General features: G+C 33.9%; 1 protein-coding gene across 1 annotated transcript in view; it reads left to right on the top strand.

Moving 5' to 3' along the window:
• The window catches only part of Atg14 (autophagy related protein 14), a 125,820-nt gene extending 112,126 nt beyond the window's left edge, over positions 1-13,694 (top strand). Inside the window, exons 9-10 of the mRNA XM_090411173.1 lie at positions 8,077-8,293; positions 12,923-13,694. Of these exons, the coding sequence (XP_090267299.1) occupies positions 8,077-8,293; positions 12,923-13,027 (322 nt within the window). The 3' untranslated portion in view covers positions 13,028-13,694. The remainder of the gene's footprint in view (positions 1-8,076; positions 8,294-12,922) is intronic.
• The last annotated feature ends 10,423 nt before the right edge of the window (positions 13,695-24,117 follow it).

Raw genomic sequence — 24,117 nt, 5'->3', positions numbered from 1 at the left:
CTCAAGCAAAAATATTGAATAGGTTAGTAGTCAATTCAGAAAGTAATGGTGGGTGGAGGAATAAAGGAATGTTGCCATTTTTATATACTAATACTAGAAGTATCAGGAAAAAAGACATGTTTTTGGTGATTAGTGCAACCTTGCCAAAAGTTATAGGCATTAGTGAGACTTGGCTAATAGCAGATGATGTAGTTCAGGGATTGAATGTGAAGGGTTTTGTATTTTCAGGGAAGATAGGTTGGGGGGGGGGGGAGTACTGTTGATGATAGCAGATGAATTGCAGCCAAAAAGAAAAGGAGACAAGCAGGAGGGTGGTTGCTCATTTGAAGCATTGTGGTGTGAGATTGAGACCAGTATGACAAAATATACACTTGGTTGTTGCTATAGGCTAGGGAATTCCACAGATGATCTGGAAGACGTGCATCGCCAAATTAGTACAATAAGTATATGCCGAGTGATTATTATGGTGTGATTATTACTCAATTATATATGTATTATTATGTATAATGATCACTCGATTATTATACACAATAATCGAGTGATTATTATGTATAAATTCTATCTCCTTTCTGCCATGTGATCTTAAGAAAGATCACATGGCAGAAAGGAAATAGAATTTATACACCTGCTGAGGGATAATTACTTAAGACAGCATGTGATAGAGGGGACTAGGGGCAGGAGAGTATTGGAGCTGGTCATAGGATCAGAAGAGCTATCCATAACCAAGGTGACAACATTGCCTCCAATTGGTGAAAGTGACCGTGTGGCCTTGACTTGGGAGATTGTAAAACATGAGGAATATTGTAATTAGAAGAGGTAAATATTGGCATAGTAATTTATGAGCCAAATAAATTTAGTTAGTAGTTATTATCTCTAGATGTGTTTTTTCCATTAAACTTCAACATGAAATGAGCTGCACACACACATGCACATATATACACCAAATTCTCCATTTATATGGTAGATTGGTTTCAGAAAACATCAAGTAAAAAAGAATACAGTGCATATAAAAAAATAGAAGAATGGTTCCAGATGTGAAAACCCGATACGAACAATAAGTTATTTTTAAACAAAACGTATGAAAATCATTGAATAAAACTATTTATTCAATGAAAAGAAAAGAAAGATATAAAAATTTTATAAATACTTTATTTTATTTTATAAATAATTATTATAATATTTTTATAAAAATATTATAACAATTATAAAAAGAAAGAAAATATATAAAATAAAAGAAGAATTTTTAACAAGTTATGACAATCCAAGTTGGTTAGTTGCATGCATTGCAACTCTGTTTAATTTTAATGGAATATTTTTTATTTTAAATACTTATTCAGAGTATATACATATGTATCTCTCATAAAGAAAATAGTGTGTCACTAATAAAACAAATTCGAAAAGGCCCAAATACACCTGCGCATATGGTTATTATTAGTTAACTTTTATTCACTGTTACTTTCTGAAGAGTAGCCACATTATTTTGTGTGAAACCGGAATTAAATCACTTCCATCACTTGTGAAATACTTTGGCCATCCTGCTCATACGGCAATGGCAAAACGTTTTCTTCAGTAAAAAGAACTAAATTAGCACTAATTTCCAATAATTCTGAAGGTTTTGTTTTTTTACCACGAACTCTGTAATTAATTGTTGAGACCCTGTTTGACTGGACCTTTGTATAATTCTTCATATCGCACCATACATGACTTCAGTTCATGTTTAAACTGTTCAGCTCATTCAGTATTTGGATCATGTGTAAGATAATGACTTTGCAATTTACTAGCCATTTGAAGCCCTTCTTTAATTAATCCTGCAGGGAGTGGAATTTCTTCAACATCATCACTTTTTTCATCGAGATTTTCAAAGACAGCTTCTATTATTTTGTCATCACTAACAGCCTTGTAGACCACCAATTCTTCAATATCTGCAGACGAAAAATCATCAAATACTTCTCTACCAACTGCATGTGTTATCTGATGATATTGGGATATTCAGTTGTATGCAAAGATAAGGGTTTTTCTTTTCACACATTCTGGCCAAGTAGATTTTCAGCATGCATTTAAAGTTGATGGTTTCAATTCTGATAATGCCAATTTAGCAAGTTTGATGCAATACAAAATGAAAAATTTCTTCTACACATCAATAACTGTTCAGTAAATTATCCTTATCTAGTTTATCCAAAATGTATTGGAATGTTCTTCTTATCTAGTAAGTTTAGAATGTAGTGATCACATCCTGGTTGTACAAGTATTATTGAGGATGTTGTCATAGGTGGCAGAAAACAAAATTCCACATTCGGGTGTTCTAAAACAGGATGGCCAGGTGCATTGTCTGTAATCAATAAAGTCCAGATTTTTTTTCCATCAAATAGCGTTTAACTTCTGGAACAAAACATCGATGGAACCATTCATTAAAAATTTCTTTTGTAACCCAACCTTTTTTGTTTGCTTTCCAGTGCACTGGTAACATGTTAAAATCCACATCTTTCATTGCACACAGTCTTAGGGATCGATTAATGAGTAATGGTTTTAATATACGATCTCCTGAAGCATTGCTGCAAAATAATAGTCACACGATTCTTAGCTGCTTTATAGCCACCAACACTTTTTTTGTGATTTTGCTATATAAGTTCTACTTGGCTTCTTTTTTTTTTTTTTTTTCAAAAAAAGGCTGGTCTCATCTGCGTTCCAAACTTGATCAGAAGCGTAGCCACCATTTTCAATAATTTTAAACAGTTTTGAAAGAAATTCTCTAGCTGCCGACTCATCTGCAGATCTGGCTTCTCCTTTTTTTACATTATGAAGCCCATATCTTTTGAGAAATTTTGTAAGCCAACCTGTGCTCGCAAAAAAATCACAATTGTTGTTTGATGTTGTTGGCTCCTTTTCCTGAATCTGTTTGTACAACCATAATGCTTTCTGTTTGATGACATTTCTGTCTGAAGGTATTCCTTTTTGTGAGCAATCTTCTATCCACATCACTAGGGCCTTTTCCATCTTCACTTTTATAATTTTCTGATGGCCTCTTCATTTTTCTTAATTGTTCTCATGGTAGCTTCGTTCAATCCAAAATATTTCTCTAAGGATGCTAAGGATGTTGAACCTTCCCCAGCTGCTAAAAGATCTAAAATTTGGATCTTAGTTTTTAAAGAAACAGTTTTTCTTTCTTTTCTTTTTAACTGAATTATCTGACATCGTGATTAATGGGGTGTTATGTAAATATCTGAAAATAATCAATAATTAATTTTACTAATTTGATATTATGTGTACAAAATTTAATACATACATACCTGTATAACTCTATTGCACGAACAAAACTTTCATGAACAAAACATGTAAATATTTCAAATTGTAAACAAGAAATGATTGTTTAACAAACAGCTTGACTCTTTCCAAGCAGCTTTATATAGGCAGGCCTCCCGTAATGGAATAACTTAACTTCAAGGAACCAGCATAGCGCCTTCTGCTTCGAACCAACGGCAAGTGAATATAATGGATCATTGGATGGCTTAACTTCAGGGAATCGTAATTACAAAAACTGATTTTTTGTTGTCGTCAAGTATAAGTATTGCGTTAGTACAAGTTTAGGCCACTTTGCCTGTCGCTATTGTGCAGTTGAAAGGCGACATTTCGCATAACCTTTCAGTGAATTTTCGTTTGGCCTACTTCAGTTGTGTTTGTGTAACATATTTTTAGAAATGGAAGGAAATAACATACATTACTGGCATATTTTGCTTTTTTTATTTCAAAAAAGGCAAACGAGCTGCGGAGGCCCATAAAAAAATATGCAGCGTATATATATGAGGATGGTGCTTTAACAGAACGCATATGCCAAAAGTGGTTTGCCAAATTCCTTCTGGAGATTTCGACGTCAGTGATGTACCTCTCGCCAGTCGCCCGGCCGAGGTTGATTCGAGTGTCGTGAAGGATATTGTCGACAAAAATCTATCTCAAATAGTGCAGGAGATTGCTGCAGTACTGAACATATCCCATACAAGCATTGAAAACCATTTGCACAAGCTGGGATATGTTTCAAAACTCAATGTTTGGGTGCTGCATTAATTGACTGGGGAAAATGACTGCTTGCATATCCATCTGTGATTCGCTGTGACGTCGCCAAGAAAACAAGTAATTTTTGAAGCGTATGATTACGGGAGATGAAAAATGGGTCATGTATAATAATGTGGTACGTAAAAGATCATGGGGGGGGGGCACAAGAGCGAACCGCCGCAAACAACCTCGAAAGCGGGATTGCACCCAAAGAAGATAATGATCTCTGTGTGGTGGGATTATAAAGATGTTGTCCACCACGAGGTGTTACCGTCAGGCAGAATGATCGATTCAACTGTCTATTGCTCACAGTTAATGCGACTGACGCATGCAATTTGCACAAATAAAACGTCTTAAATTGGCCAATCGGAAAGGAGTTGTCTTTCACACAACAACGCCAGACCCCACACACCGTTAACAACCCGAAGTAAATTGTTACGTCTTGACTGGGATGTTTTGCCACATACTCCATATTCACCTAACCTGGCACCTTCCTATTACCACTTATTGCGATCGTTCTGAACTGGAAAACCTTTGCTAATGAGGAGGCTGTCAAAAGACACCTGGATCAGTTTTTTGCCAGTAAACCTCAGGAGTTTTATGAACGCAGTATAATGAAGTTGGTGGACAGATGGCAAGAGGTCATTGATAAAGAGGGTCAATATATAACTGACTAGTATGTATTATATATATTAAATAAAATGTATTTCCATTATAATTATTTAATTATAATGGAAATACCCTTTTTAACAGAACTGAATTCAAACAGAAGTTTTAAAAATAAGCTGCATTTGAACCGTGCTAAATCAAAATCTACCGTCTAAAAATAGAATTGCTCATCATCATCAAATTTCTGACATGTACCCTCGATGGGTATGCAGCATATGATAGTACTATATGAAAAACTTACATCATTACTAACTTCTTATCTATAACTTTCCTCCAAATCAATCTGTTACCTGTCAAGACTTTATCTGATCTTATGTTTCTATCTTCTAAGGCACCATCTGAGTCTTTTTCCTGCAAACCTGGCAGAGAACACTTGTTTTTCTAATCTTTCCTCACCCATTCTGTTTAAGTGACCATACCACCTGAGATTAGCTCTGCTAATGCATTCCTGGATGCTGACAATGTGGAGTTCTTTTCTAATATCCTCGTTTTTAATATGGTATTGCCATTGATGCCATTTGTTCACGGCCCTAATCTTTCTCAGGACTCGCATATCTGCAGTCTCTAGTCTTTGGCGAAGTGTTTTACATCTAGCCCAGTTCTCAGACCCATAAGTTAAAAATTAGTTTGAATACTGTCTTATATGCAGCTAATTTAGTGTTTTGACTAATTTCTCTTTTATTCCATATAAATTTATTCAGTTGACTTCCTGACATACCAGCTTTGTTGATTCTGTTGTCTATTTCCATATTTATTTTACCATTTTCACTAAAAATGGTGCCTAAGTAGCTGTAACGTTTTACTTGTTCTATAGGTTCTCCATTCACAATGCAGTTGCTTCTGCTTATTTTCATAAGCAGAAGCAACTGCATTGTGAATGGAGAATGCATTGTCTTTGTCTTGTTATTGCTGACCTTCATACCATATCTATTACAGCAGTTATTCAATTTAGTCAGGGAATCTTGCAGACTTGTAACTGATTTATTTAGAAGTATAACATCATCTGCATAAAACAAAGAGCTGGCATTAACATCGCCAATTTTGATATCAGGTTTAATATCACTTTCCTTCATAATGTGATTGATATAGATAATGAATAAAGAGGGGATAATGTACATCTTTGTCTGACACCAGATTTATCATTAAACGATCTTCCTGTACTTCAATTCTAACTGCTGACTTACAGCTCAAATAAAGACTAAGTATTGCTTGATATAATGTCCCATTGACACCATACAACTGTATCGTTTTGAATAGCTTTTCTCTTGGCACCTTGTCATGTGCCGTTTTCAAATCTACAAGACTTCAAAAGAGAACTCTGTTATATTCCCACAATTTCTCACCTATTTGTCATAAAGTTAAAATCTGATCCTGACAGCCTCTATTTGGCCTGAATCCAGCTTGTTCTTCACCAAGCTTCCCTTCCACAAGCCTTCTGAGCCGTTTCTTAAGTATACGTGTATAAATCTTATCAGGAACACTCAGTGGAGAAATACCTCTGTAATTCTCATATTTAGTTTTATTTCCTTTTTATATATGGGTACTATGAGAGCTCCACTCCAATCATCTGGAATTCATCCCTCTGTCCAGGCTTTCTGAACTATGCAGTGCAGCCACTGTAATATTTTTATACCTCCATACCGTGAGCATTTCTGGTCGAATATCATATACTCCAGCTGCCTTTCCACATTTCAGGCTTTTGATGGCTTTTTCTATTTCATGTATGGATATGTATTCCTGTTTGCATGCCTGTTGAGTGTCTTTTACCTTTGTGCTGTCACTGATTGTTTCATTTTGCAATTTTTCAAAGTAATTACTCTGTACAAAGGATATCTTTTTCTCCAGTTTTCATGTCACTTTTACCATCTCTAATTCTTTTTACAGCACTCTTTCCTCCATTTCTGAGCTTCTTCTACAACCTTCAGAATATCTTGTCACCTTCTTGATATTTATTTTCTGTGTTCTTACCAAAGTTTTCCTATGACTTTTGTTTAGCTAGTTTTCTATGATTTCCAGATATATAACACCATCACTGAACAAGAAGTTAACATCATCAATACTCTTGGGACAATGGCTTGGATCATTATTAGGATACACATGGAAAGAAAGATCACATCCCCAGTCATGTTGAAGAAAGCCAGCAGAGATGCCTAACAGAAACAATTCCAAAAGTCAGCTGAAGTGGGTGGGACAAAAACTTGGACATATTCATTTAGCTACATTCTTGTTCTCTACAGACCAACTAATGGGCACAAAGGAAGATGAAGAAAACATTTTGGTAATATGAAGTGCATTGCTTTTGTTTTCTAAACCATGTTGTTTCGAAATCATGTAAAAAAAACAGTGTAAAAAGGTGTGTTTGTGTGTGAAAGCATTATTAGTGAAATAGACAAGTCAACTACTGTGTTAATAACTTTATCTTAAAATAAAATTGCATTCAAATAAAATTTTGAAGTAAATTTATTTATATTTTTGTAACTAATGAATGCTGATCACCACATAACAGTGAAAGAAAAGATATGTAGAAGGGGAAATTCTGATTTTTCTATCCTTGCAGACATGTACTGATGTTGAACATGAGAGAATTTTGAATTGGTAGCTTTGACATTATGTCATGGGGAAAATTCAAATGCTGAAACTAACTTGGCAAAGAATGGTGGGTGGGAGATTGAGAGCTCGAAAGTTGTAGAATTTAGTTCCAGGAGACATTGGTAACTTGAGCGGGTGGATCTTGGCATTATGCCACAGAGAATGAAGAGTATAGCAAGATTTAGACATGTACACATTCTTGAGTATTAATAATTGTGACCTGACTTCTCAAACACATCAACAAAAAATTTTTGCTGATAAGATATAAAACCCCCCCTAAACATTGGATAGTAGTGCATAATTATACTGAAGGCCTATAAATGTATTTTTTTAAATGGTTGGTTTAAAGACAGGATTATACAGTGTATAGAAATTTGGAAATTATTTTCTTATATGTGAAATCAAACTAGTTCTTATAATTCAGATATCCTTAACCATTTTTTTTAGAGTATAAGATTTCAATAGTATGTGCTACTCTTGTCCAGTAAATATTAATAATTGCAATAGATATTTTCTTATAAATAGCTTGCTAGCATTTGAAATTCATCATGCAAAATAATATTATGTAATTACACAATATGTAGGTTAGTATATGTATGTTATATGTAAGTTAATGTTAGGTTAGTTAAAAAAAAAAAAAAAAAATTGGGGTTGTTGTAAAGCTTCTTAAAATTTCATAATTGTTCTTTGTTCTTAGAGATATTATGTACTTTATTTATTTATTCATTTATTTTCATTTAATATGCATATGTTTTTTTTGTCTTCCATCAGATGTTGTTCTTTTGAAATTAGTCCTAGCTTAGTAAATTCCATGGAAGAATCCTTACTGAAGGATTTATTACTAATAGATGAGGATGGAAAAGATTCTGACGACGATGAAACAGATCTGACTGGAGAGTGGGAAACTGTATCAAATCTCCCTACCATTGAATATGGACTCACTCATGCCAAAGGAACTTATAGTGCCTCTACAGTGCCGTCACCACAGGTGGGTATAAAAGTGTATAGAAAATTGATTTATAACCTTAATATTGGGGAAAAAAGGTAGATGTACAGATCTTGGATCATTTAACCCATGTGTAATCTCTTACACTATCTTTCATACCAATAATAAATATTTCATATATTTCATTTAACACTTCCTCAGTTTAAAATGGATAATTACATGTATTTTTAGAGCATTCTAAAAAATTACACTGTTTTTTAGAAAAACCAACACATTCATAAATTCATTGTGGGAGGTCCATAACATTCTGAACACCAAATACTACCCTCTTTTGCATAACCTGTTATGCTTTTCCTTGAACTGGTTCACTGATACAGCACTTGCAACTGACTCTGACGACTCATACCACTCATTCACCACCCTCCTAGCAAAAAATCCAGCGCTCATGTCCTTGCTAACTGAACTCGTTATTAGAGAAATAAATGTTTTCCCAAGTTCATGTTAGTTTGATAGTAACTAGCAGATTAATTTTTATGAAGATTTGAAAGGTTAATAATGTAAATCACATAGTACTGTCATAGCATTCTATAAATCCATTTGAAGATACATATCAGGAATTTGATGGTGAACCAATTTTAACACTTTCTGGATGTTTTCATAATATACACAAACTATATGCTTACATTACTTCATCGGCGCCAGCTCAAGCAAATTTTTGAGTGCGTGTGCAAGATTTTTTTTTCTGCCCTTCTGTCGAAATTGCATATGTGTGTGTGTATATATATGTGTGTGTGTGTATATATATATATATATATATATATATATATATATAGTGAATAAATAAATAATAATAATGAATAAATTAAATATTTTGTGTTTATTATATAATATGAGTAAGTACATAATTTTAATGCAATTTATAAATATTACACAAATCACATTAAACATTACAAAACAAATATAAAAAAAATCTAAACTAAGAATTAACAATTTTAATTATTTAAAAAAAAACCTTTCTAGCCTTAATTTCATCAAAAGACTACTACTACTTCTAGATCTAATGTCTTAGCTATATCACTTTCAATAGATAAAGTGGCTAAGCCAGCTAATCTCTCTCTCTCTTGGGACATTGTGGACCTCAATTTTTAATAAGTCTTAATTTAGAAAACCTGCGCTTTGCACTTGCAACTGTAGTTGGGATTGTTAAAAGAATTCGTAGTGATGTATACACATTAGGAAAAAGACTTATGCAGTTATTTGCACAAATATAATTTAATACTTCTTTGGTAAAATAATTATTTGATATCCTCTGAGACAATATTTTTAATTCATCTAATAAATCTATTGCTGAAATATCTTTTTGATCACCATCAGACAGAACAATTTCTAAGTCGAAACAAGCTTTTTTTACTGTATCATTATCAAATTTTAAGTTATCAATGTTAAAGAGAAACCCAAAAATTGATTTATTTATTTAGCTGTTCAAATCTCTCAGTAATTGATGTTATTACTGAATCAAGAATTACATTAAAAAAATTAATTTGAAAATGTCGCTCAAAATTAGTAATTGATTCGTCAGGACATACATAATCAAATTGAGTTTTTATACGTCGAGTTCATGTGCTGTCGTTAGTTGGGAAATCAGCATTTAACCCAATATTTAGAGCAAAGTGGGCTTGGTGTTTAACTTTCAAAAAATTATTTTCGCTTCTGTATAATGTCAAGAATTTTTTTCATGAAATCTAATGGTTTCAAGGCTTCCATAATATTGCAAGAGATATTTTGAATTGTTTGCTAGATGCATTGACTTCGCTTAGAATGTCATACCAAACAAATGTGCCAAATATAAACTTAAATATAATTCTGATATTCGCAGTCCTGCCTGTTTGGCCAAAGTAAGACAGTTTTGGCCAAATAGGCAGGACAGCGAATATCAGAATTTCTGAACATAAGGACTACATCCGTTTTCACAAGTACAGCCATTCTGGTCTTGCAGACCATGCTCTAGATACATGCCATAGAATACGGTGGAAGAAAGCTACAGTAATACACCGTAGCAAATACAAATTCGAAAGACTATTTTTGAATCAGCTTCAGCCCTAAGAAATTCTCCAAACCTCAACAAATTTGGATGTATGCGACTGCCCCAAATTTGGGAGGCTTACATCAGCAGACCTTCAGCCCAACGGCCAAGAACACCCACTAGAGAGCACCATCAGGACATTTAGGAGAACAATAGCTTCATCTCTTCATTCTCAGTTACTGTGTTGTAGTGCCTATGTGCACGTGCCTTTTTTTGTAAGTTCCTTTTGAAGATGGTAACGTGATGTTGCCGAAATATCGGAAATATTTATTAAAGTGTAATTTAATTTATATTCGTAGTTATGTTGTTCAATTCCTTAAGTGATTTAATAATAAATATGATATATCCAATTTAATTAATTTTTTTATTTATAATTTTTTCTGCTTCCAGTATAATTGTAACATAAACTCTAAGTTTTCCACCCTTTTACTTTTCTGCCTACGGCATTTGCCCATTCTGCCCCATCCTCGGGCCAGGCCTGCACTTCATGCAAAATGAAGACAGCACTAAAGCAATTAGCTCACCTGTGCAGGGTGTCCTTTTACTACTGTCATCTTATTATTTTCTATGTTAATATAAAATCAACTGTATGGATGTACTTTCTCCAGCATTACTCCAATAACTGCATTTTGAGCAGCTAATCAGTATAAACATTATGTTGAAGTACCCAGGGCTGTATTTACACATAAATGAAGTGGAGATTTAACATAATTGATGTAAGGAGAGTTGGTTGAAAGGTTAGGCTATTGGGAGAATGAGGAGGATTATCTGGAATTCTGGTAGTATGTTAAAAGTTTACATTAGATTGTTGTTGACAGCAAACAATTCAGCTTCTTGTCCAGCTTGGTCTGTGAAATTAGAGAAGGGAGCCAGTCATAATTCTTGACATTGAAATCTCAAAGGAAGAGTATCTTATCATTTTGTGATTAGATCACATGTAATCAACTTGCAGAGATAATGATCATAAAGATCATTAATTATCAAAATTTGGAGAATGGTAAAGACAAATGAAGGGGAATGAAGCATAGAAATTTGAAGTAAAGCAGATTGTATAAAGGATATTCCAGATCAGGTAACCTTTGACATGTGATATTAGACCTGACAACCGCATTTTTCCCCTTTCTTTCTAAAGATATTATACATTATATACTCTAGAAAGTTTTTATTTTATTTATTTTTTTTTTATCTGATCCACACATGCAAGTCCTTTAGCACATTAGTGCCATGTGTGGGCAAGGTTAGGGTGAGCTGTAGGGGATGCCAGTTGAGGTTAATAACAGATCAGGTTTGGATGTCTACAAGTAGTGGTACACATCAGTGATGCATACCACTGATTTTGTTGGTTTTGTAGAAGATTTAGTTTAACCATAGTAATACTTTTTATACTGTCTTTCATGTTAGTAGAGTATTGGGAAAACTTAAACTAGATATACAGTAGGGGTGAATGACTAGTAGACATGACTCCCACACACAGAGAGTGTGCTTGTCCAGGCATAGTTTCAACAATTCCCTGCAAGTTGCTGTATTCAGACTCCCTTCAGATAAAATGGCAGAGTAAGCAGCATTGGAATTATTTGCCAGCTTTTTGTTTGGAAAGCCTCTAGATTCAGTGTTACCAACAAGTTTGGCCCTGCATATGTACTATCTGGCTGCCAGCCTGCAAAATCATTTCACTGCTGTACCTTGAATGGAGGAGGAGTTGAATCCTTTGTTAAATAATTATGGTGTGGAGAGCATCCAACAAGACCACCTGCACTGCATGTATATATGAAAAAAGGGTTTCCAGTTTGTCCCTTCCCTATTTTAGAGATGAAACATCTAATAGCTACTTCACACTTCCAATAAGCAAGGTGATGGTGTTTCACGAAGCAGTAAGTCATCTACCACCTGAAAGTTTAGTTGGCATTTCTTATAACTAGATTACTTATGGTTTACAACAGATCTATTCAATACCATTATGTTATATGAACATTAACTTTTTGTAAAAAGTCATTATCATCTTCCTTATACCCTCTTTTACCTTGCGGTGTCGAGGGTCCATTGATCATTGGACCTCACTCCGTTTACAGGATAAGGTGGTCAGCCTTATGCCCTGGTGTATCCTATGGCCTGTAGTGTTGAGTTCTCAAGGCCAGTTTGCCTGCATTGCGGGATGAAAAACCCCAGAATAAACTGGGGAAAAAACCCTGCTGTCCACGCCCAAGACTGGCTAACTTGGCTATGGCTGAGGAAGATCCTTCAGCACCTCACGTCACTGATGGGAATCGAACCTAGGACACTCCTTCCCCAGGCATATGGTTGCGAAGTGCATAGTCACTAGGCTAACCGCGCGGTTAGCCTAGTGGCTATGCGCTTCGCAACCAGACATTTGTAAAAAGTGAATGCCTAAATTACTTTAAGCAAGTTATGTATTAAGGATTCCATATGACAGTTGTTTAATTCCCTTCAATTATTTTGAACATGAGTTAAAACTAATATTCTAATTTGGTACTAAACTTCAGGTGTATTTAGTACTTTTTTAATTTCTTTTGTTAATTTGTTAATGAAACTGACATTATGTAATGAACTAAGTCATTATATCTTTTCAGCTTCGTAGGGGTGCTACCAACACAACCAGTCTGGCTGGAGGACTTGTGTCATCTGCTGCGGCATCAGTTGCTTCCTTCTGGCGAGCTGCAACAGGCCAGAAATAGAATTTTTGCTTCGTGTATATGTTTTTGTCAGTACACCTGTATGAACTTGTTTAGAAGCATTGGCCCTAGTTGTTGTTCAGTGGGCCTTATGATGGGAAAGAGAATAGTGATGACCTTTTATTTACACAACATATTGTGCCAGAACAAGAGCATTATAGCCTAAGTTACAAGTAAGGGTCTGATTCTTAACAACTGCTCATTATTATAAGCAGTTGTTAAGCATTAAAGAACTGTTTACTCTGCATGTGATTTTAAATACTGTATAACTTTTTTACCTCCTTTGCTGCTGGAGACTGGAATTAGTGCAACTAGATGAATATCTTTTTTCATAAAGAATTACTACAAAAGAAATCTTTTTTTATTTTTAGAATGTTGATTTTATCTGTACTATAGTATTCATAATCTTCAGAGCAAGTATTATGTGTCAGTATTTTCTAAATGTGATATATGTAACAAAGTTGTTTACTTTCTTATTACTTAAAATGTGATTTTACTGGAGGGCAAATGTGGAGTTAATTGGGTGAATATATCCCACTGTTCTTCATCCTTTATATATTCTTTATTTTCTGACATCTAATCATTTCTTTTGAACAGTAAAAAAAAAAAGCGTGTATAGTGTTTTGTGCACCACATTTGTTGTTGAAGTATCATTATGTGTATAATCTAGTTCTGGCATGTTGCAGTTTTGTATTTCCAAATATCATTATGTTTTTGTTCTGCATTTTATATTTCATGGTTCCCTTCATTTTGCTATAACACAAATTAGGAATGAAACTGCATGATCTTTGGAAATCATAAAACTGTAACATATCTGACTGAACTTGTAAAAGACATCAAATAGTAATGTTTAATAGGCAGTACACCAAGCATTATCCACAGTTTTTAATTGCTTAGAAGAAAATTTTAAATGTCCTTTATTTCATTGCATTTTAAACCAAGATTTTATATTATTCTTACAATCTACTGTATTTATTCATAATATGCAGTCCTAACAGAACTATAACTATTTGTCAGAGTGAGAGAAAGATGTTAACAAAAAAGAATAAAATGTACAATTTAAATATGAAATTATTTAAAACTTAAACTATACATTGGCAAATCAGTTATTAATTTTCATTTCATATGCTTTGTTCCTTTTTTGGTCAGATTTTTTCCAAAAAGTTCATCAATATTATATATATTTTCATTAAACATTTCATCAAATACTTTGCTTTTCATCATTAACAGTTGATACTTTTGAGTTATTTTCTGATGTGGTCAATTTTGGATCAACTCTGCAACTTGCTTATGAAAATAGTTATTAGGATATAGAAAGTGTTTTAACTTGGGTATACTATGTTAAAGATACCAAGCAATTTTATAAGCTAGGTTTTAATCCTTTTTTCCCAAGTGAAGCAAACAGACATAATTGTTGGCTCAAGTTTCGTATAGTACAGATGTTGGTCTTTCATTGACTACTTTAATAACAATAAGCTGTGACATGCTTTTCAATTTTGAAATATAGATTATAAATTTCTATATCCCAACTTTTTTATTTTCAAATTATTTATGAATATCTCAGTTCACTCTAGGATATGCCTTGAAATTGGCATGTAATTGTGCATCACTGTATTTCATCTTGGTTATTTATGCAACAAATCCAGAGAACTAGTCCAAGATTAACTATTTTTGGTCACAGTTTAATATAACCATTCTGAATAGACATCAAAACAGCATTTTTTTTTAAATAGAAATTTCTGATTGTTGTTAATATTGTCTAACAACAATGTTAACATTGTTGTTAACATTGTATGATACATTGCTACAATCAAAAGCCTAAGATTAAAACAGTATTGCAAATCTCAGGATATTAATTTGAATTCTGTATCCGTATAATGGTTTGTGTCATACAAATAATATGCATTACTAAACAGTGAGTCCGCACTGTTAGCCTAGTGGCTGTGTGCTTCACAACCATATGCCTGGGGAAGGAGTGTCCTAGGTTCGATTCCTGTCGGTGACGTGAGGAGCTGAAGGATCTTCCTCAGCCATAGCCAAGTTAGCCGGTCTTGGGCGTGGACAGTATGGTTATTTCTCCAGTTTATCCTGGGGTTTTTCATCCAGCAAAGCAAGCAAACCGATCTTGAGAACTCAACACTACAGGACATAGGATACACTGGGGTGTAGGAGTGACCACCTTATCCTGTGAACGGTTTGAGGTCCGATGATTAATAAACACTTGACACCACAAGGTAAAAGAGAGTAAAAAGAAGATGAGATGAGACTAAACAGTAATATGTGATGGTTGTATATTGAATAAGTCATGTTTCATCTTTTGCATATCACTTCCCATTTTAAATTATTCCACAATAAAATGTTACTGTGCTCTACAGAAATAAAATTTGGTACTTTTATTATAAAAGTATATGATTTCTTTTGGCATCCAGTTAATAAATTCATTTCAAGAAGTTTGTTTTAAGGAACAAAAGCCTACATCATATTTTGAAGCTTGATTTCTAATATTTGAATTTGGTGCATTAATTTCTTTATGTAGCATTCATTTGGTAACTGATTTCAGTTTTTCATTAAAATATAATGTTGAAAGAATATTTCTTTCCATCAGAGGTATCTCTACAGTTAATGTGCACTTTTGCATACTTCTAAGGAACAAATGATTAGTTTTGTATAGTAGAAGTTTGCTGTACTGATTTCTTTTGAAATAGGATTACAGCTAACATCATTTGGGTGGATTTTTTTTTTGTTATAGTGAGTGAGTTTACGTAATAGTGCTTACTGTGGTAAGAATTGACTTTATCTTTCTCATAAAGAAGTAATATATAGAAACTGATATTTAGATAGTTATTAATGTTTTAATTTCTCTAACGATATTAGCATACATATTAAGAACACATTCTATAACTGTCATCCAAAACTCATTGCATGACAGTTATAGAATCCCAAGTTATGTCCCAACTTTTCTTATTCATAGTACTAGTATATAGAGTTCTTTAAAGGTGGCTATCAATTTGTAGTATGTTTAAAAATTGTGTTTGATTCAAAAAAAAAAAGGGGGAGGGTATGTTTAACAGTATGGTTTCCTAATATTTTGAAGATATTTAAAATATGCTTAATATTCTTAATAAAAATTGGTGCCAAGTGATATGTAGGTGGATGCATGTTATGCTGTAGAAGTGGCTTGGTAGCATTGCTTTGAGTTGAGTTTATCCTGATTTAAAGAAAATGACACTGTAATATCAACTCATTCATCACTATGAATGTAAATAAATTTCAGCTGATCTGATTGCTGAAAATTCATGCTGCAAATATGAACCAGATACATGGAAAATGCAACAAAATGAAAGAAGGAATACAAGGAAGTTTACTGCATTTAATGAAACAGTTAATATAAAGGATGAATTACTAAACAAAAACTATTTTTGCATCAGTGTTGTCAATGTTTGCACCAGAGGCATGAGTCTAGGCTATATATGAAAGTAACATTGAAAATCTGAATTTGAGTTTTAAAAGTTCATTTTAAACTATAAATGTAACTATGCAAAATAGCACTACCCGAAAAATTATCTACAGGCAGTCCTTGACTCATGACAGGGGCTCTATTTCAATGGTCCAGCCATATGTTGAAAAGGTCATAAGTCAGAAATCACTATATGAACCACAAAGATATGATTGGCACTTAACATGACGGAGTGCTAAAATTTGTGGTTTGTTTGTTATTTTTTAAACTAATTTTATTCTTTTTTTTTTTGTAGCGAAGTAATATAAAGTAAAAATAATAATGAATTCTCGGTTTACCGTACCGTACTGTACTGTAAGAAATAACGAAACACGATTGTGCAGTTCTTCTATGCACCTACCAGTAAACTAATCAGATGGAAATACTGCAGCAAGAGTAATTCTTCATAATTTCTGCTTTATGAATTGAACAGCAACATTCTGAGGGTGTCTCCAGATGCATAACTTGTACAAGGTTTAGGCTCATCTTTAGGGAATGAGGTGATAGCAGAGCAGGCTTCTTTAAAAATGTGTACATTGCAACTTGCATCATTCTGTCTATTTTGCTAAATCACTCCTATTTTGGGATTCATTCCCTCAAACAATCGAATTGCTTTATTTATGGTGTTAATGCCTTTGCTAATTTTATCACTGTAAACCTTTTTAAAAAAAAAAACTTCTGCTTCAAGCTCTATAAGTTCTTCATTTGAGAGGTTCTTACAGAGCTTGCAACAGACAGTCTACTACTTCATTGTTAACCTCCAACTCTCAAGCTAGCAGCACCATCTTGTCATCAATATCTTGAAAGGCATCTTATTATCTCATTCCATGCTGCATCTGCATGATATTATATTCTTTCCAAAAGTATGATGGTTTCCCTACCCTCACTAGCAGGAATAAAAGTATTTCTGAAATAATGTCCTGAAGACAACAATAAATACCCTGATCCATGGTTTGCAGAAGTGAGGTGGTATTCAGTGAACATGTTAATCGGATGTCCACCATAAGTTGTATACGTTGTAAGTTGAGTACTGATTGTATTTTTATGGTTTATTTAATATTTTATATTATACTGATTTTTTTTTTAATTAAAAAAAAAGTAAATTGCTAATGCCCTTTCACTACTCAAAGTAGAAGGCGCTCTTTTCCATCATAGTTACATGGTGATCAGGATTCATTATTAATTAAAAATTATGGAAACCTACCGTGTTATAGTAATACTTCAGTTTAATATAAACCAAAATAATCACTTGACATTTTGACCTTATTATCAAAGTCGTCATCTGGGCTATCCACATATATACAATGAAACAAGCTACATTGCAATCTACATGGTATGCTAAAGTCACAGTAATTTGGGCAACTGTTAAAACTACTGGTCTGACGTCTGACAGAAAAAACAATTTTACTACATCAAAGCTAGAGTCCTGTTATTATCTATTTATTTACAAATCGTTAAGAGATACATTAGGCTAAAGAGCAACATGGTCTCACATAGTTACTCACATAAATTAGAACAAAACAGTATAGATGGAGGCCAGTAAGAGTTGAAATTATTGCTTAGTTTTAAAATAAGGGTTTGCTGGAAAACTTGAACTTAACTGGGCTGAATAACAAGATCTTAGAACAGGTGAATTCATTTAACTACCAGGATGCATGATCACATATGAAAAAGATATAAACCTAAAAATTGCAAAATATTTAAAAATAACAGGTGTAATTAACTATATTTAAATCAAACCTAGTTCAAAAACAAACCAGACTAAAAATATACAATACATTAGCCCTACTAGTCTTATTGTATGGAAGTGAAATCTGGACAAAATCTAACAGCAGAAATGAAGTTTATGAGAAAAACTGCAAAGTATACTCTATTTGATCACAAAAGAAATGAAGAAATTATGAAAGAATTAAACCAAGAATATATATATAATAGAAATAGAAAAAATTAAAATATATAAACATAAATGGATGGAACACATTCAAAGAATGAAAATAGAAAGATTACCAAAACAAGCCTTAAAGTACAAGCCATTAGAAAAAAGAAAACCAGGATGCCCTCTTAAAAGATTCAACGATGACTTCTAAGTCTGGAATAGGCCATGCTAGGCCTAAATCCTTGATATGCATGATGATGATGAACTGGGCTGAATGTGTGCCATCAAAATTCTTGGGATTTTTATGCCACCATTATTGTTAAGATTAGGGATAGTTGATCAAAATTTCACAGGCTTCTTTAAATTTGTTTTCATACTAAAACCTATAATTATGTGAGAGCATGTTGCTCTCTAGCTTAATATATTTCTTAATGATTTGTAACTAAATAGATAATAATAACAAGACTCTTACTTTGATGCAGTAAGTTTTTTTTTCTCCACCAGAGGTAAGGCAGTAGTTTTAAAGGAATGACCAAATTACTGTGACTTTAACAGACCATGCAGATTGTAATGTAGCTTGTTTCTTTGTATTATATGTGTATACTCCAGATATTATTATATCTTGATATTATTATTAAGAGAGACCTCCAGAGTCAGACTTATTCTTGAATTCATTCACTCTGCTTGCACTCACAACATCCAATGGCAATCCATTTCAATCACGTACCACCCTTTGAGAGAAAAATCTAGCCCTCACCTTCTTTTTAGCGGCCTTCATTCTCAGCTTCCTTTCCTCATTCTCCATAAATTGAAAAATTCCATCAATTGAAATCCTGTGTGAATCTTTCAGAAGTTTGTAAGTCTCAATCATATCTCCCCTCTTTCTCCTGTTTGTTAGTGTCTGCAGTCTACAAATTCTCAATGTGTCTTCATATTCAGTATTCGACAACCCAAATATCATTTTTAACACTCTCCTTTGTACTCTCTCCAATATATCAGAATCACAACAGAAACCAGGAGACCAGACCTATGCCCAATAGTCCAAGTGAAGTCTTATCAAGGCCTTGTAAAGAGCAAAATAACATCCTTATCTTTGCATGTGAATGTTCGTTTCAGCATTGCAATTATCTTTTGAGTTGTATTTGCAGTCTTTGCCACTTGGCCCCTGAACTTCAACTTCCTAGCTATTAACACTCCAAGATCCCTAGCCTCATCAGTTTCTTCTAACATAATCCCACAATATAATACTACATGGAATATCTAAGTGAATGACTTTACATTTACTGACATTGAACTGACATCCATTTTTCCCTGCCCATAATCCAGCCTATTCAAATCATTCTGCAAGTACTGCATATCAGCAGCATTCCAGATTACCCTACTTATCTTTGCATCATCAGCAAATAGCTGTATATTGCTTTTCAAATCCTTCCCAATATCATTAATGTACAGATTGAATAACAGTGGACCAAGCACTGATCCTTGTGGTACACCACTTGTTACCTTAAATCTTGTAGACTCACATCCCCGTATACCACTTCTTGATATGTCAGTCAGCCATCCTCTTATCCATGCTAATATTCTATAACCCAAACCCATTTTCTCCAATTTATGCAGCAGTCTACCATGCTGTATTCTGTCAAAAGCCTTACCAAAAGCCAAAAGTATGATGGTGTATCCATTCCCCCTTGTCTAGTTTAATGGTAACATTGTTATAGAATGTGAGCAAGTTGCTAAAACCTGACCTTCCCTTAGTAAACCCATGTTGTTCATTGCAAAGTAGAGATTCTCTGAATCCATTTCTGAATGCAAGCCCTAACCAATTTTTCCGAAATCTTCACCACCACTCATGAGATACTAATTAGTCGATAGTTGGATTCATTGGTCTTTGCACCACCCTTCTGTAATGGAATTACCATACATTCCTTCCATTCTTGCATAATCTGCACTGTTCTGAGACTCATATTAAACAGCCTGGTCAAAGGAATAGCCAGTTCAGCTGAACACTCTTTTAGCACATATGCTGATATCCCATCAGTTTCTATTGTTGAATTCTTATTCAATTTATGCACCAGCTCTAATACCTCGTCCTCATACACCTGCATTTCTTCATCCAGTGAAGAGGTAGCAGTGAGCTCAATGTTGCATACACCAGGTTGATAGCTTTTAACAAAATGGGTGCTCACTAGCTGAACAACCTCTTCTGCATCTGGATTTAGAAGAGTTATTCTTTTGTAGTCATTCTTTCTTTTACTTGCAGCATATCGATAGAATTTTTGTGGGTTCTCTTTAGCACGCAGAGCCAGTTTCTTTTCATACTCAGACATTGCTTTCCGTATTTGACTATTCAAGCCTGCTGCTTATAACATTCATCACAGACATCATTTTTATGCACACAGTATTCCTTCCACGTTGTCCTTTTCTTACGAATCTCTTGCTTAATAAGATTTCACACCTACCCTATTTATTCTTCAAACTCTCGGGGACACATTCTGATATCATATCATTTAAGTGTTGTTTAAATGCTTCCCATGCACTGTTGATATTCTTTCCATCCAGCAACCGATCCTATTCCACTGAACTCAGTATAATCCTCAGCTGGTGATAATTTCCTGTTTTGTATATAACCTTTTCTGAATGGAACATTGATGAACTTAGTCGCTTCTCAAGTGAGTACTGCATGATCACTGTCACCAACTGGAGGCAAAATAGTTGTCTTTAACTGAAACGCCTTCTGACACTACAATCAGATCTAACACTCTTTGCCCTTGAGATCCTTCTGTCACATGCTGCTTGAGGAAGTTGTCCTGCAACTTCAATAGATTCAAGCTCAATAAATGCATTTTCATTCTTCTCATGAGATTCTACTGCTACCCAATCAATATTTAGATAATTAAAGTCTCCCATTAGAAAAGAGTAATTCACACCATTATGATTACTCTTTTCGCACTTATCTTTTTTACTTGGTGATGCATTTCTTCACTAGCAACCGATCTATGAGCCACACACCATATGGCTTCAAACTCGCTGCCATACAAAATATTGTTAGTTGTAGTACTACTGCAATCATAGGTCTCAACTCGAACTGGATTTAAGTCATCCAATATCATTAGCAGCACGTCCCTCCTCTCCTATCCTCTCTATCCTTCCTAAAAATAGTATACCCTTGACACTCGATACCAGTTAGTAGATCTGATTCATAGCCAGGTGTCTCATTAATACCCACAATCTGACGTCGCAACATATTGACTAAGGCAACAAACTCTATCCCTTTGTTTCTGATACTCCTAGCATTTGTGTACAGATATAATAATCTACCTGTTTGTTCTTTTGTATTGCAGTCTGTCTGACCCAGTTGGACAACTTGCAGATCTCTATTCTTCTCTATTGCCTTACACATGTAGACATCTTTGCACACATTTGATGGGTCTGAACTGGATGAACACAAACACAAAATCGTTCTCTCCTTTTCAACATTTCCATGACAAAGCCCATTACTGTCATTAACACAGCTATATAACATTGTCGCTCTTACACTCACATTCACACTATTCCTCCCTTTATAATTTAGTTTCCCTGACTCTCTGTGTTAGGTCATACCAGTTATTAGTTTTTCTAGACTCTTGATACTAAACGCATTCAGGTGTAGGCTGTCCCTCTTATACAAATCCAATCGTCCTTTCGACTCACTTCACACATGCAAAAACTTGCATCCATTCCTTCTATATAGCCAATGCATCGAATAGTTTGTCATCATAGCCCTTCTTCTTAATTCATTTTTATCATAGCGAGGTAAAATACTGATGATTTTCTCTTTCTGACTCTTCACTCTCACCTCTTCCAACAACCCTTTCATGTCCTCTCTCATACTGAACTTATCGCCAGTTAAATCATTTGTACCTACTACAACTACGATTTCATTTACTTTTCTTTTCTGTTTTTGAATTGCTTCTTTTATGTTCTTAATTTTTGCTCCAGGAAAACTCGATGTTATAATTCGATCATCTATAGCATGTTTTATTATAGTCATCATGCCATTCTTTTTACTGACACCATCACTTATCTGATTTCCGTTAATTGCTGACTTACCTGTTTCCGTGCTATGTTGTTTCTTATTTTCCTGTTTGATTTTCTTTTTCTCCCTGTGTTCATTTAAACACTTCGACCTTTTGCAATTCCTCATCATCTCTCTGATGATCTGCTTCAACTTCACTATTTTGCAGGTTAATTCATTTTCATTAACCTCCTCAATAACCTTGTTAGCATGGCTAACTTTTTTGTTCTCACCTGCAGTGCTTTTTTTAGCATTACATTTCTTGCCCTTTTTTTGGCAGCATTTCAAATGTATACTAAATATTGAAATATCTTAATAAAAATATGTGATCAAATACTAAATACACTAAAAAACACTAAAATCCACACTAGTATACTACAAAGCACTAATTTTCTGAGGGAAAACGCAATAAAAACAGGCAAAAATCACCAATTTCACAGGAGCACCAAATTCTCTAACCAACCACATATCTTCCAATATAATATCAATATAATACAGGATGTTTCAAAAAGAATGTCCCGATTTGAAAATTGTATATCTCTGCAACCACTAACCACAAATGAATGCGACTTGTACCATTTGTAATTGTGGTGAGTGAAACTTTAGGCCTTCATGCTTCCATTATTTTTAACAGTTCAAGTGGATGGCACCATTTTAACAACTTTTTGTCATTATCAGTGCATTTTTGTGGAGAAGATGACGTAATCATAAATAGTATTTATTTATATGAAATCATTGTCCTCTATTGTTCATTTTGTTGGTTTAAATAAAAACGGATAAAAAATTTTCCAGAAATATCTAAAAAAACTGAGTTTCTTCTAGGAAGAAAAGCTCTACAACTATGGAATCTGCTGAAAATGATGCCTAGAAAAAGTGCCTGATTATTCCCCCCCCCTCCCCCAACATACACTCATATACACCATGTTGCTATTAAGTGTTTTTTTTTCTTTCTCTCTCTCCATCCAGATGTTAACATATTTCATGTTCAAAGTTTCTCTGATAAAGATTTTGCATCAAAATGCTGATATTAATTTATGTATAGTTATATATATTCAAAAATTTAGGCAAATCATTACCAAATTTTGTTTGCTGTATAAAATAGGATTTGAAAAATTTCCTGTTTTATGCAGCATATTTTTAAGTGAAATGTTGTTGGGATATATATTTATTTAATGCATGTTGCTCTAACTTATCAGTTATATACTTCTGTTTGAGTAGATGTATATTGCCTTAAATCATCCTCTCAGTATTTATCATTACTGAAATGGAATTGCAAGGTGGTTTATTCTTCATCATAAATATGCTATCTCACTTCCTTTTTTTTTTCCTTTTAAGTACTGTCTGTAAATATATTAGTTCACTCTCTCCACTAGGTGACTGTCTATCTAGGGTGGCAATGGATATGAACTGCACAAATTACCCACTTCCCAGATGAATTGGGTAATTTGTAGAGTAATCTGTGATAATTTGTTGGGTGATTTGTGTAGTTGAATAGTGTATGTATGTATAGGTATATATATATATATATATGTGTGTGTGGGAGCACTAACAGAAATAAATGGAAACTATGTATGTACTGGCAAGTATTTTATGTATTGATTAAATGAAGATCTGGTAAAATTTAATGTAATGAGGAAAAACTGCCTAAAAACATTAATTGGGTTTAA

This window comes from Typopeltis vanoorti, chromosome 21, assembly GCF_054136105.1.
Source record: "Typopeltis vanoorti isolate ZY-2024b chromosome 21, IOZ_Tvanoo_1.0, whole genome shotgun sequence".
Taxonomy (NCBI): Eukaryota; Metazoa; Arthropoda; class Arachnida; order Uropygi; family Thelyphonidae; genus Typopeltis; species Typopeltis vanoorti.
This window is presented reverse-complemented; position numbering and strand designations above follow the sequence as displayed.